The sequence below is a fragment of the Pteronotus mesoamericanus genome, unplaced genomic scaffold (genome assembly GCF_021234165.1).
Source record: "Pteronotus mesoamericanus isolate MK-2021 breed Mesoamerican mustached bat unplaced genomic scaffold, CSHL_Meso_final contig_657, whole genome shotgun sequence".
In the NCBI taxonomy this organism is placed as follows: Eukaryota; Metazoa; Chordata; class Mammalia; order Chiroptera; family Mormoopidae; genus Pteronotus; species Pteronotus mesoamericanus.
The window spans coordinates 5,523,833-5,538,846 of NW_026555229.1; the positions used below are offsets into that span (position 1 = coordinate 5,523,833).

The following is a 15,014-nucleotide window of genomic DNA, read 5'->3' on the forward strand; positions in this document are numbered from 1 at the left end:
CCTGTTCTATTTCCCCTCCCCACACCATGAATAAACAAAGTAATATCTAGTCTTAACTAATCAAAGATTATACTACATTTTGAAAACAAAAGGCTTAGGCCTTGTTGAAATCTATGTTACTGATACATCCTAAAATTACTACCATGAATATCTGGTTGTGGATCTTTCCATCCTCTCTTGAGTAAGAAACTCCATGACACATAAAAAAAAATCCCCAAAACAGGCATGGGTCTAATGAACAGCAGTCACAAGAGCCCTTTAACACAACATTCCACCCACATTTGTTCTAAGAGGGATCAATTTCATCCTCCCCAATTCTGCCAACACACAAAAAATTTCCTCTAAGAAAAAAACAAGAAACAAGAGTCATACCTACCATTTTATGTAAGTTTACTCGAAAATTCATATTGTCATCATGCAAAAATGCATTGGCATACTGATCCTAATAAAAATAACAATATAGGGGAAAAGTAAAGAATGAGAGCTATGCTTTAGAAATTCAGTTTATAATCTATCACACCTCCTACAAATCTTTGGACTTCAAGAACTACTTTTGAGGATTAGTTGGAATGCTAATGAGGTGAGCATAGAGCCCTATGTCAAACCCTACTTATGAGGGAGGACCCAGAAAAACCAGAATTATCTTCTAGAGGAAAGGCCCCTTGTACTAAAGGCTTTCCCCACTAAATGAGTGTTCTATGAACCCATCTGTATCAGTGTACCAACTGGTGTTGTTGTAAGACGCTGTGTTCAGCTTCAGTGAATTTTTTTTTTGAAGACTCAACACGTTTTCCCATTTCATGATGGGTGACTTATTAGCACAAGAGAAAAATGGCATGACCCCTGGGCCCCACCCTCCCTATTCACTTAATCCCCTCTTCCCCTCCCCAAAGTGACTTCGTTTGGTTTCCCCACAAGAAAAAGGTCCTCAAAGGGAAACATTTTGCCAATGTGGAAGAGGTGAAACAAAAAATAACAGAAGCACTAAAAGGCATCAAAATTAAGTTAAAAAACTGTTTTAGGCAGTGGAAAATGTCTGGATAGGCACATTGCATCAAATGGAGTGTAGTTTAAAGGTGACTGAAGTTTAAACATGTAGGAATAAATGCACAATTTTTAATAAATAAGTTTTGTGTTTTGGGGGTTCCTCCCTTGTAAGCCATGAGACTTTACTTTGGACTATTTCTCAGTGTCCCTAACTAGTCAAACATCTCGAAGCAAATTACAAACAATAAAAATTAAGGCCCAGGTGGCCCAGGTGGCTCAGTTGGTTGGAATGTTGTCCCATATACCAAAAGATTGCAGGTTCAATTCCCAGCCAGGGCACATACCTAGGTTGCACATTTGATCCCCTGGCTGGGCACATACAGAAGACAACCAATCAATGTTTTCTCTCACATCGATCTCTATCTCTCTCTCCCCCCAACCCCAACTACCTCCTTTCCCTCTCTCGCTCCTTTCCTCTTTCTCTAAAATCAATAAACATATCCTTGGGTGAAGGTTTAACAAAAGAAAGAAGTGAAAGCACAGGGACTTGAGGAAAATGCTGAGAGGAACTTATTTTCCTATTCTCTTCCCAAGGAGCCTGCTCTGTTTGTTAACAGCTTAAAGGTTTTCATGGGGGCTGCAGGATACAAGTGCAGGCTCCACATGAGGATCTGCAATTGAGAAGAAAGGTCTGCAGTCCACAGGGAATGGGCTTGGCATAGCTGGAGAAAAAGCACCACAGGCAGCATGGCAGTATGCAAGACCTCGTCTGTCTCTGGCTTCCCTGAAGACTGATGGGAAATCAAAAATCTCTCACCATGAATCAGTAATAAACATCCCTTGGCCCTTCCCCAGCACCTTAGCTAAAGATCTGATATGCCTACAGACACCAATTATTAAGAACCATTACAATTTGTGAAAAACAACTCCTTTAAAGATTTTCTTAGAAAGATTTTTGAAAAGCAATGACACCAGGCCCACTGCTAATCAGCAGCTCTTCTATAACCAGCTATCTTTACCTGGTGAGAAGCAGGTCATCTTTTCACAGAACACATAAAAAGGGAAAGACTGAGAGAGATCTCTGTCTACCCCTCATGGACTACCTTTACTGTTTTAATGATGGGGAAGGTTGAAGCTACAAATTTAGCTCTAAATTGACTCAAGTTCTGCCACATCTGTGTTGTTGCCACGAAGATTCAGGGTGAGTTCAGGCCTAATTAATACAAGCAAAAGTAGCACTTTACAAAGCCAAAGCATCTCTTTAAATCCTCAGGTTCTTATTCAACAAGCTGCACTCAGCCCAACTTCACTCACTTTCCAAGGGCCCTTCTTTGGCTTTTCTCTCCATCTCCCCCTACAGGAAACCTGAGCTCCTTTTTTCGTTTTGGGAAACGGAAAAGATCCAACATGAGCATCTTCAAAGGGGCAGAATTATTTTTTTTTAACTTTTTAAAGAAATTTTTATTGTTCAAATACATTTGTCTTCATTTTCCCACCACCACTTTCCCCTGCCCCACCCACTCCTACCTCCCACCCTCAATCATTTCCCACTTTGGCTTTGTCCATGGGTCCTTTATACATGGTCCTTGATTTGACCCTTCCCCTTCTTTTCCCTGTTACCCTCCTCCCTCCTTCCCTCTAGTTACTGTTGGTTTGTTTTTCCTTTCATTGTTGCTGGTTATATTTTTCTTGCTTGTTTTGTTGATTAGGTTCCACTTATAGGTGAGATCATATGGTATTTGTCTTTCACCCCCTGGCTTATTTCGCTTAGCATAATGCTCTCCAGTTCCATCCACCCTGTCTTGAAGGGTAGTAGCTCTTTCTTTCTGCAGCGTAGTATTCCGTTGTGTAAATGATCCACAGTTTTTTGATCCACTCATTTACTAATGGGCACTTACATCGCTTCCAGCACTTGTAAATCGTGCTGCAATGAACATCAGGGTGCATAGGTTCCTTTGAATTGGTGTTTTGGGATTCTTAGGATATAATCCCAGCAGTGGAATTGTTGGTCAAAAGGCAGTTCCATTTTTAGCTTTTTGAGAAAATTCCAAACTGTTTTCCACATATTTTTTCTAAAGAGGGTTAAGTCTGTTGTTTTAAACTAGTAAGAGCTACAATCTTCTAGTTCTCAATTATAGCAGTTATCATATAATTCAATATTAATTCATACAGTAAATACTAATTGAGCCTCTACTATGTGTCAGACACTGAGAATAGACTGGTGAAGGAGACAAAATACCTATCATTAGAGCTTACATTCTAGTGGGAGAAGAGAGGGCACATTTTCTCTCCCAAGCTTTAGGACCCTAATGTCAGGAGCTGGGCAAGAAGGGCAGAAAAAGATAGCACTTGAAAGAAATTAGCTAATACCAGAAGATTGTTGAAACCTACCTCTGCAATACACGTAAGGATAATCAGACAGAGTTTGCCACTGTGAAGCCGGTGCTCATCTGTAAAATAAAAATAAAACCCTTTTCCATAAATCATCCAGACCACATTTCTATAGAGGATAATGATGTGTATCATCAAAAAGAAAATTCGCACTTTCTTTCCCCACTCACACTTTCTTTCCCCACATAATTCATAAATGAAATTCAAGGTTCACTAGAGTTAATTCTTGCTTTTTTTCTAGGCAAAACAATTCCCCCAAGAGATTTTTTTCCTAAACATTCTGATTGACAGCTAACCACCTTCCTGGGAGCCATCTAATTACTGTAATGGTTCTATTGTCATGGCCCAAATCAGAGCCATGCCCTTTGCTTCCATGTCAGCCCTTTGCTTCTCAATAGTCAGGTCCATTCCCTTTCCAACCCCTCCCCATCCACCAGGTATAAGCACTATTATCTATCCTCACCTAACCCTTCATAGCAAATTGGTAGTGGAATCAAAAAGAAACTAACTGGAGACCAGGGTCTGGCTCATGCTTCTCCTTATACTGTGTACACTGTTTACAAACATGAAAGCTAGGAATTCTTGACCATTTTTCTTCCTGCTAAAATCATCCAATCTATCGTACTTACTTAGTACCTACTATGTAGCAGGCACTAGAGATATAGCACTGAACAACAGAAAGGACCCTGGTCTCCCAAAACTCACATTCTAGTTAATAAAGAAGAAGGAAACAACCTCAACAGTACGGCTCTAAGCCCACATTCATGACCAAGAAAGAGCTACACCATACTCTCCAATTACCAGAATCATCAAAGCTTATTTACTTTCAAGGATCTCTGTGAGTGAAGGAGTGAAATGGAGGTAAGAAGAGGGTCATACCAGCTCATCCAAAATAGACAAATGGCTTATGATGTTTCAAATTAGCTCTGTCAGGGTCCAGACCTAAGTTCATTCTGGAGAGAAGATCTATTAACAGATTACAGTACCATGAAAGTGAGCTAACAGTATTCACCCTAACATTAACCTGCTACTTCCTCAAAGATGGAATCTATTAACTGAAACCTGACAATTAGAAATCATAATGGGGGTCATAGTGCAGAAATACATTCTCCTCTACTTACAGATAGGCAGGGAAAAAAGAGTAATTATGACAATCCGTACCTGACACTCCCCAGAGCTGACACCAGAGCCCCTAGGCATTCAGAGAAGTGCCACTGCCCTTGCAAATCATGACACTCTTCTACTTGTACCTTGGCCACAGAGCTCCTCTGGCATTATTCTCCCTTCCCCCAAAATCTGATAAGCAATTCCCATAGGAAATACTGTAACTACTTTGCCACTTAAAAAAAAAAAAAAAAAGTTTCTGAATGCAAACATAAAGTATATTGCATTATAAACATTTTTTAATTTAGAAAAGGACAACAAAAACCAAGTTTAATCATACCACCCAGATGTCATGTCTGTTAAGACTGATGAATCAACTTGAAATCTATATATAGATAAACATGTATTTTTAAATATTTTTGCCTAATGTCTATTTTCAAGGTGAAGCAGACTCTCCTTTAAGCTGACAACGCTAAGTCAGAAGAATCTCAGGAAAAAAAAACAAAGACTTTGAAAATAGAGCCAAATCAAGGGAGAGATAAACACTAAATTATGGAGAATTGAGGAGAAAAGGAGTGACTGGGGAGGGGGAACACAGGTTGCTTCAACAGCATTAATAATTGCTAAGCTGGGTGGTAGGTTCACATATGTTCATTTTATTATTATACATTATAACTTATGCTATTTATTATACTTATAAACTTTATAACAATATTCATATATATTAAAAGTATACATTTTTAAAGTATATTTTATAGGTGTCAAATGACAAAGAAAATAGGGATAATATCCGGGGGTGTGGGAAGACAGGGAGAGCAGAGCCAAGAAAAAATGGCTTCTAGGCTCCTCAAAAAGAGATCTCTTTAGCCAGGGCATGCAGAAGGTCATGAGCTTAAGAGGCAGGAAGAAAGCCAGTCCAACAAGGCTACACTGGAGCCATTTTTGAAATTAATGCTTCCTCATACCTAACCTTACCCCTTGCCATATTTAGGCTGCCTGTTGGCAAAGACCTAATCCAGCCTATGTTTAGAGAGAGCCTGAGGCAACCCATACTGCAATTATTCTGACCTCAATTTTGCCTTCCATTTTATGGATGGCAAAGTGACCAGAACAAAGAGGTTTAAATAATCATTAAGGCTCAAAATGAGTTCCCGGGGCCTCAGTTCACTATATTATATCAAGTAAAGCTAAAAGGTCATTTTCAGGGTCACAACTACAGTCCCTCTTTGCTGCAATATGTCGAGAGAAAGGAAAAGGTTGCCCCTTTGCATAAAGGAGAAGCAATGGCCTCAGGAAACACTGATACACAAGAGTCTAGTTCTCCTTACCTGCCTGACTTCATTTGCCAAGCCTCAGAGATTCACCATCTCTGCAGCTCCCAATGGACTGCTCTATGTTAGGAGTTTGTGGAACGGACTACTAGTATGTATCTCATCCCTGTATGTAACCATCTCTCTTGAAAGAGCACACTCAAGTGTTATAACAGAAGAAAACAATCTAAGTTTGTAAGATGGAAATCTCCAAGAGCTAATACAGTATGTCTGAGTATAACAGGATTTAGATTCTGAACACCCAGGGTCCTTTTAACTCTGGCAATTTATTTCCCACATTTATCTTTTAGTTCTCTCTCTCTGTCTGCCAATGTTTCCTTCTCACTTCAAAAGCCCCCAAACCCTGGTCTTACTCTCTTATACTGCCTTTCAGCTCCATTCTGGAATTCCTGAAAACCATCATACCAGAAAACTGCCCAGCCTGCTTGGCAAATCAGAGCCTTCTAAAGTATACTTTATACCTAAATGAATCTTAAACTACCTGACAAAGCATTAGTCTCTCCTCATGAAAGTAAAGTGACAAAAGTAATACTGTTTTAGCAATTTTACTTCAACGTTGGTTTTTTTGTTATCTAGGAATCTGAAGCTTATCCATGGACCATAACTTAAGAACCCAAACTTCAACTACTGAGCAGACAAAACAGCTGGCTTCTAAAATAGTATTTAAAGATTCTTACGAGAAAGGCTTATAAAGAAAGAATATACACCAAATTGTTAAGAATGATTAACTCTAAAGAGCTTAATTCCAAAGGAATTTCACTTTGTTAGTTAACCATTACTAGAATGTTTTAATTTTTAACAAATACTATTCCAATTACTTTTTTAATCAGGGAAAAAAATCCTTGTAAATGGGAGAAGCCCACTGGATTAACCAGTAGGTACTAAATAAAATGCTATTAAAACGTTACATGTGGTTAAGAAAAACCATCAATTATGAAAACATTTTTGGGATAACTGGGCAAAACTAAATATGGATTGAATATTACATGATATTAGAGAATTGTTGTTGATTTTCTTAGATACAATAATGAATATCTTGGAAAATATCTTTAATTTTGAGATACAAGCCATCTTATTTTAAAATGATTCAGCCAAAAAAAATAACACACAAAGAAATTTAGAGACAAACCAAATCTGGCAAAATGCTAATGGTATATGAATGATCACTGTGTGATCCTTTTGATTTCTGTCTATTGGAATTTTTTTCACTTTAAAAAAATTGGACAAAAAATGCTACATAAAAGGTTTATTTCCAGAGAATCTTAAAACTGCAATATTTTCCACTTATATGAGGGTACCTAGAGTAGTCAAATTCATAAAGACAAAAAGTAGAGTGATGGTTGCCAGGGGCTGGGGAAAGGAGAGAATATGGATAATGGGGAGTTAGTGTTTAATGGGAACAGAATTTCAGTTTCGCAAAATGAAAAGAGTTCAGAAGACAGGAAGACGGTGGTGATGGCTGCACAACAATGTACATGTATTTAATGCCACTGAATGGTAGTCTTAAAATGAAAAAAAAAATGGTAAATTTTATGTATTTTCACCACAATAAAAAATAATAGAAATAAATAAAAATTATGAACACATATATCCAGTATTAAAAAAAGACAAAACTGAGATATATACTGCATAGAATTTGCTGAGTTTCTCCCCCTCCCTTCACACTCCCAGCCCAAAGATTCTACCACCCTACCATTAATTAAAAGACCACAGAAAAATCATAAACAGGAAGAACAGGAACCCAGACAGAATAAACCCAAACTTTCCCATCACCTATTTTTCTCCCACTTTCCACTCTGCGCTTCTGAGATGGGTACTGACACCTCTATTTTAAGTGGTAAGGAACAGAGTCCCTCTGAATCTCACCTCTTCCTACTGTACTCTGTACAACAGTCCTCCACTTCTCACCACAAGCTGGTTCTTTCAGTTCTTGTCCTCAAAAGGGAATTCCCTGAAGTATGCTAACCCCCTACTTCCCACACAAAAGAGTTTGCATCTACTTACCAAAATCTGCTAAGAAGACTTGCTGGTTTTTGCAGAGACCTTTTTTTTCTGTTCTATTTTGGAGCACTCTCCCTCCAGCTCCAGGTTTTTCCAACACCACCTAACTACCACGTGGCAGTGAGAAATCACTGTTTCCCAGTGATCAGGACCATCTCCCTGCACAGGAGGCCCCAATGGTTCATCTTGTGGGAGCTTCAAAGTCTTAATGCTGCTCGATGATTCTAGCTAAGCAGCTGCCTGCCACCCCTCCTGTCTGCCTCCTGAGCCCCCAAAGTAGCATGCCTTACCTTTGGTGTCCTGCATGACAATTGAGCTATACTTTAAGAAGGTTATCAGCAGATTACTGGTTTGTACGTCTGCATCCAGTGGGAGTTCCACAGAACTTATAACTACAATAGAACGATGAAATGCAGTTAGCCTATACTTTTTAACACTTATATCTGCATAACCAATTTGCCAGCAGACAAGAAAATCACTAAGCTTTTTCCACAACACAGGAAGGACCAAGTGCTTAATATAAAACCCTTCTCTAGTCTTCCTAGGCCCCTAGAGCCCTTCCTACTTCGAAGATTAAGCCTAATGCCCATCTATCATATCTTGGAGGGCCAGTCTCCAGGAACAGTGCTTTTCTCCCAACATCCTAAAATGGTGGGGGTTTTTTTACCATTAGAGTTTATATTCAACATTATTTTGTACTAGTTTCGGGTATACAGTATAGTGGTTAGACAATTATATACTCTACAAAGTGTTCCCCCAATATTTCTAGTACTAAAATGGGTATTTTGATTCCACATCTAGCTCCAAGTAACCCAAAATGGTTCAGAGTCCTTCTTAAGGGCATTTTGATTTGTACCTAAGGGGAAGATCTGTATTGAATATAAATGAGTTTTGCTTTGATGAGTCTCCTGCTTAAAATAAATGACAATTCACTCCTAATAAGGGAAAATCTTGTTCAATTTGAGAATAAGCCTTTAGGCTGGAAATACCCAAGATGGAATGAGAAAAAGTTAAGGCAGAACTACATTCACATTGTACTCCTTAATCCCTTCCCCCCAGTGAAAGGGAGCCTAAAAAGAAATACAAAACTGAATATAGGAGGACATTATTGTTTGGGACAGTCTGAGAAATGAGTTTTATACACCTAGCTGCTTGCTATTTGTTTCTAAGAGAAACTACCCTGCCACTGCTCCCACTCTCTGAGCCACAGTCCCAATGAATAGTGAGGGACTAGACCAGGGCTGATCCACACAGACCAATCATATGTAGATTCCTCAAGTTTCTAGGACTTTAAATTAGACCCAGACAGCCCTGGCCAGTGTGGTTCAGTTGGTTGCACATCGTCTGGCAAAGTGAAAACTTGCTAGTTCAATTCCTGGTCAGGGTACATGCCCAGGTTCCAGGTTTGGTCCTGGTCCCACATCGGAGCATAAGTGAAAGTCAGCTCATCAATGTTTCTCTCTCACATCAATGTTTCTCTCCCTCCTTCTCTCTCCCTTCCCCTCACTCTAAAAAATAAATAAATAAAGACTTCGAAAAAATAAATTAGATCCAGACATTTTGTTAACTGTTTTTATACTAAGACATAATATATAAGCAAAAGGAGGCTCATAATGGTCCAGACAAGCTAGAGAATCTAGCTTGCTGCTGTATTTCCACCCATGAAGACTCAACTAAGTTTGGGATATTATTCATAATACGTATTCACACCATAATGGATCCCTCTGGAGTTATTATGATATATACAGAGAACATTTATTAACAATGGGAAACATTTGCATATTATGAATCCATAATACACAGCAAGCACAGCAAAAAGCCTCATGAGAAGAAATTAGCATCCCAACCCTTGGCTATTTTCCCACAGTTCAGCCCCCCAAGAATTAATAAAAGACAAATATATTTTTATGTTGAAATACTAAAAGGTCTTAATTCACATTATGGGTAAATGACCTGAGATTGTCATTTCAAACTATAACAGCCTATTTTGAAACTCAGAACCATAATCATTCCTTTGTCAAATACAGTAAGGCATCTAACTAGTAGCTGGGACTTTTTTTTTCCCCACTCACATACAGCAATAACTGGAAAACTGTCTTATATAATACACAGAAATGTAGAAGTATATGTATTTTTAGTTTACCAGAAAGTCCTCTCATTCCAAGGCTGAGTTGTCAAATGTCAAGTGTTAGCTGAGAACAAAAGTTAGAGCTAAACTGTTGGCTTTTAAAAACAGTGGCTCCCTGGCCGGGTAGCTCAGTTGGCTAGAGCATTATCCCAATACACCAAGGTTGTGGGTTCGATCTGGTGAGGGCACATAGAAGAATCAACCAATGAATGCATAAATAAGTGGAACAACAAATCAATGTTTCCTTCTCTGTCTCTCTCTCCCTCTTTCCTTTCCTCTCTCTCTAAAATTCAATAACATCCCTGGCTGGTGTGGCTCAGTAGAATGAGCGCTGGCCTGCAAACTGAAAGGTCACCAGTTTGATTCCCAGTCAGGGCACATGCCTGGATTGCAGGTCAGGTCCCCAGTTGGGCATATGTAAGAGGCAACTGATTGATGTTTCTCTCCTTCTCTTTTTCCCTCTTCTCCCCTCTCTAAAAGTAAGTAAACAAAATCTTTTTTTAAAAAATCAATAATAAAAAAAACCTTTAAAATAATGGCTCCAGTGATATATCTTTAAATATACTGGGCTACTGAGCACCACTATAATTAAAAACCACAACCTGAAAACAAGGTTATAATATTTAGGAGCCCTATAGAAAGGAAATGAGTTAGGAAAGAGGAAAAAACCAAAATAGAAGAGAGAGAATAAAACCCCTCACAAAATAAAATCTCCTTCCTAGGGTAGTTATTCCTTGATCTTTGGCTTCATAATTCTTCCCAGCTGCCTTTGTCAAAGGAGACAGTTATTTGAAAGTGGGCTGACTCCATCTTCCCACTAGAAAAAAATAAAAGCTCACTAGTTGTAGGTAAGTTAGCAGAAATCCTGCCATTGCATAATCAAGTGTGTGGGTGGAAGTGTTCACAATGAACAGTTTGAAAGGCAGTTTTCTGAAGCATCCAAAGCCCAACATCACATGGAACTCAGATATATAAGTACATATATATACACGGCTTTGGATATCCATGGTAACCAGGCAGGCTTCGTCCTTAAAGTGAAAGAACAGTATTTCCATTGGATTACTCAGTGACCTGGATAAGCACAGACAAGAAGGCAATCCTCACTACTTGCTCCTTCTCATTAAAATATTTTGGAATTTGGCTTTCAATTTTAAGCAGATCCAATTTGCCACCATAGACTTGAGTATCAATGGCACCTCCCTATTATGCTTCTATACCAATACTGCTTGTAGTACTTTGAAATGCTACTACTGCCAAAAGTCCAGTATGAAAATTTAAAGGAGAGAAAGCAGATCAAAGAAGGTCATTTCATATGCAGACAGTAGGGAGGCACAAAAAAAAGAATCAAAGTTAAATTTCCTGTATTACTTTACCCAAAATGAGGTCAACATTTGAGACAAAACATCAAGCATTAACAAAGATTATGTTTTGGTTAAGGTATTCCATCAAACACACTCAGCCTACTGTAGAACCAACTCAGGTGACACAAAGTTTATTGGGCAAAATTCATAATTTCTTTTCTGTTACCTTCTTCTTAAAAAAGTCATAAGATTTACAAAGTGGAAAATTTTTCTGTTATTTTTTTAGGAGAAGAAGTCTTAAATACCCACCAAACTCCCAATTATAATACACTCAAAGCTTGACATTTCCTAAGTGGGAGTGGCTAGCAGACACATAACAGTAAGCTAATACCAGGTTCACACTCTCATTCATTTATTCAACAAATATTTACTAAGCAATGACCATGCCAGGCACTGCGCTGGGCAGATAGCAGTGAAACAGACATGGTTCCCTGCCCTGATTTATGTCTTGGTTCTTAGTTGCAATTCTCACTAACCTTAGGCAAACCACTTAATTTTTTGGCCTCAAATCCCTCATTTGTCAAATGGTAGTATCAGATAACATTACTATTTTACATTTATGTCAGTGAGATATTCATAAAATACCTCATCTGAGCCTCACAAGTAGCCTGAGAGTTTGGCAGGGCAGGCAGGCATCACTGGCCTCTGAGATCCCTTTAAGATCTAGTACTTCATGATTCAACCATTCCCTGAGGAGCATACACTGGAGTCATGTAGCTTCTTACATAGAGAAAAGTACTTAACTATCTTTTTTTTTTTTAATGATATTTATAGCTAGGTTTGTGGGATTTTTTTTTTTTAAGATTTTATTTATTTTTAGAGAAGGGAAGGGAGGGAGAAAGAGACGGAAAGAACCGTCAGTGTGTAGTTGCATCTCACGCACTCCCTACTGGGGACCTGGCCTGAACCCAGACATGTGCCCTACACTGGGAATCAAACCAGTGACCCTTTGGTTTGCAAGCCAGTGCTCAATCCACTGAGCCACACCAGCTAGGGCAGTACTTAACTATCTTTTCCAAAGTTTTCTTTGGAAATTAAGGAGTCCTGAAGGACAGTACTTTTCAGACGATTTCTTAAGTGAAAGACTAGACAACTGTGTTCTTTGTTAAACACAGCTATGCTCACCTTGAAAGATTCAAGACCATATTAATCAAGAAAACAAAAGAGGTTGTAAGCTCACCATCAGAAGAGGGTGGTGTGGTACCAAGTGGTGTGACTGGGGTTGTTGGAGCAGGACTGACAGGAGTCGTCACCAAACCCATCTCTGGATGACTCTGAAAAAGAACACAAATGGGTGAGAAGAGAAAATCCCGACCCAAGTATCTTCTGATTAATACGTTTTCTGATATCCCTGGCCTCAGAGACAGAAAGCTCACTGAGGAGGGACTACTTCTACATTTAGTTCCCATGACTACCCTATTACTGTTGATGCTTGCTAAACACTAAGAAGCCCTGTGGGCTAGTTCTTTCTAAGCAACTAAGTTCTCATTATATAAGTTTTTCTGCAGAACTATACAAATAAAAACTGGACAAAACAAATACACAGGGTTATTCTACAAACAAAGGGAGAGGCATTTGCTCTCCTATCTGAACCTGGGAAAAAAATACTCTCATCAGATCAACCTAAAATACACCTACAGACTATTCTGATGACCACTTAGTTGATAATAAATGCAGGTGAGCCAAGGGGATAGTAGGTACTATAAAAAGAGCTATGAAAATGGCAGCCTTCCTTTTCCACAACAAACTAAAGTGTGTGAAATAGGGAGAAAAAGACCCCCACTGGGGACCAAAACATATGGTTTCTCTGTCCCTGACCATCCTTAGCCATCCCTGCCACATCAGCTCTTGGAAATTAAACTGAATGGAAGCTACTCCCTTCTCTTCCCAAACAGCTTTACCAGCGTTTTACCTTTCCTTAAAATCAGTTATAGAATTCAGAAAGCAGACAACTGAGAATAGTAAAAACAGTAAATAAAGTCTCTTATGTTATCATAAGGGTCATGAAAAATTATGTGTCCTTCTAGGCAGATCCCAAACCAGCACACAGCTTTTTAAGCATGACTTTTTTTGTTGTTGTTAAACTCAATCAGTGGATCCCATACACATTTGCCCTTTGAGAAAAGAAACATAAGCAAACCTCCCTTTAAAAGAAACCTACATATATATTTTAAGCAGTCTGGCTTTAAAATGAAAACACTTTATCAATTTTTTAAGGCAGCTTTCATGGACAGCACTTGAGTTCTCAGCCTATTTTAGTCCCATCTGTTCCAACAACTGAGGCTACCCCTTAGGCAAATGACCCAGCACTCAGTATTCTATGACTTTGTGCTGTTATTTGCAGACCAGTTTTTTTTCTGTTAACTGCTAACCTTAAGCTGAAAGGATATTTCTCACTTTTCGTCTCTGGAAATTTGTGAGAGACTAAGATAAGTAACTCAGCCTATTTTATCTCCAGTCATAATTCCAGTGGTCTAGAAAGCAGAAAGCCTGATATAAAAATCCATCTGGACAGATAATACCAAGGGATTGCCAATGAGCCAAATAACATAATCTCTATTCATCTGGGTTAACAGTAAACTGGTCAAAACCATTAACTTTGCGTGTGATCTGACCCACTCCGCACCAGGTGGAAACAGACGTACTTGGGGACAGCTTGAAGCACAGGCATCTGAGGCAACTCTCTGTTACCACTACTCACCAAAGCAAAGCAGGGCTCAAACAGGCAAAGCCAGAGGTTTTTCAATGGCCATGATTTGTATGAAATTCAGGAAGAAAAAGAATTGGAGTTTTTAATAAAACCAACCTGAGCTAACACTGTGATGAAGTTGCGATTTAAATGAACAGCTTCATAAAGTGCCAGAAGGATGGCCTCATTGGTTCTAAAGAAAAAGAGAACAAATTGAAGAGGTTCTTATAGTGAAGGAGTTAGAACAATATAAACATCAAGATAAGATTTCATCCCAGCTCCTCATTATCAGTTCTTCTGAGTTTCTAATGCTTCCTTTATTTCCTTTCCTGACATGTGTAAAGTGTATATAAGCAAAGAGGAAAGAGTAAAGGGCCTTAACTTTAATTCCTTAGTTCTTATCTACTTCATTCACTATTTTCACTCTCACTTTTTCAACCCAATCCAGCTATGTGTTAACTGGCTCAGATACCCAGCCCTCTTTCTTTTCATTCCAGAGATCACTGGGCACAGTTTCTCAGCTTCCTGGGGCTCAATACACAGAACCAAAGTAGAGGTTTCTAAAACTCAAGAAACATTTGATATATTACCAAAAAAAGTTTGAATCTGTAAGAGATTAACAAGAGGATATGAGTTTCACACTCCCATATCCAGTCAGTGAGTCCACACTAAAGTTCAAGTAGCTGCCGAAGAATGTCAGGCACTTACTGTACTGATATTTTCTCATGAGCATCTGCTATGAACATGCTGCCCACCTGTGGAAGAAAGGGGGAATTGCACACTTACAGCAGGAAAATGTAAGAGGAGCTCTGCTAAAGAAGTCTTTTAACCAGTGAAAAAACAAGCTACTTGCCACCCAAGGAAAATTGGAACTCTTGCTCACCAGTTATACACACATGCATATCAGCCCACTTTGAAGATCTTAAAAGAATCATAAGTAATAAATGAAATAATGATAACTCCACTAAATTGTCTTTTCTTAAAGGAACTTAAAAACAATCCTAGTACTTTTGTCCAGCTCT

At 38.8% G+C, this 15,014-nt stretch overlaps 1 protein-coding gene across 2 annotated transcripts in view; it reads right to left on the reverse strand.

Annotated features, from left to right (window-relative positions):
• ARMH3 (armadillo like helical domain containing 3) overlaps positions 1-15,014 on the reverse strand; it is a 174,351-nt gene that overhangs the window by 126,966 nt on the left and 32,371 nt on the right. For both annotated transcript variants that reach the window (XM_054581406.1, XM_054581404.1), the window contains exons 12-17: positions 14,701-14,747; positions 14,110-14,185; positions 12,484-12,577; positions 8,105-8,206; positions 3,379-3,437; positions 377-442 (exon numbers count right to left, since the gene is read on the reverse strand). In XM_054581406.1, coding sequence (XP_054437381.1) covers positions 377-442; positions 3,379-3,437; positions 8,105-8,206; positions 12,484-12,577; positions 14,110-14,185; positions 14,701-14,747 — 444 coding nt within the window. The remainder of the gene's footprint in view (positions 1-376; positions 443-3,378; positions 3,438-8,104; positions 8,207-12,483; positions 12,578-14,109; positions 14,186-14,700; positions 14,748-15,014) is intronic.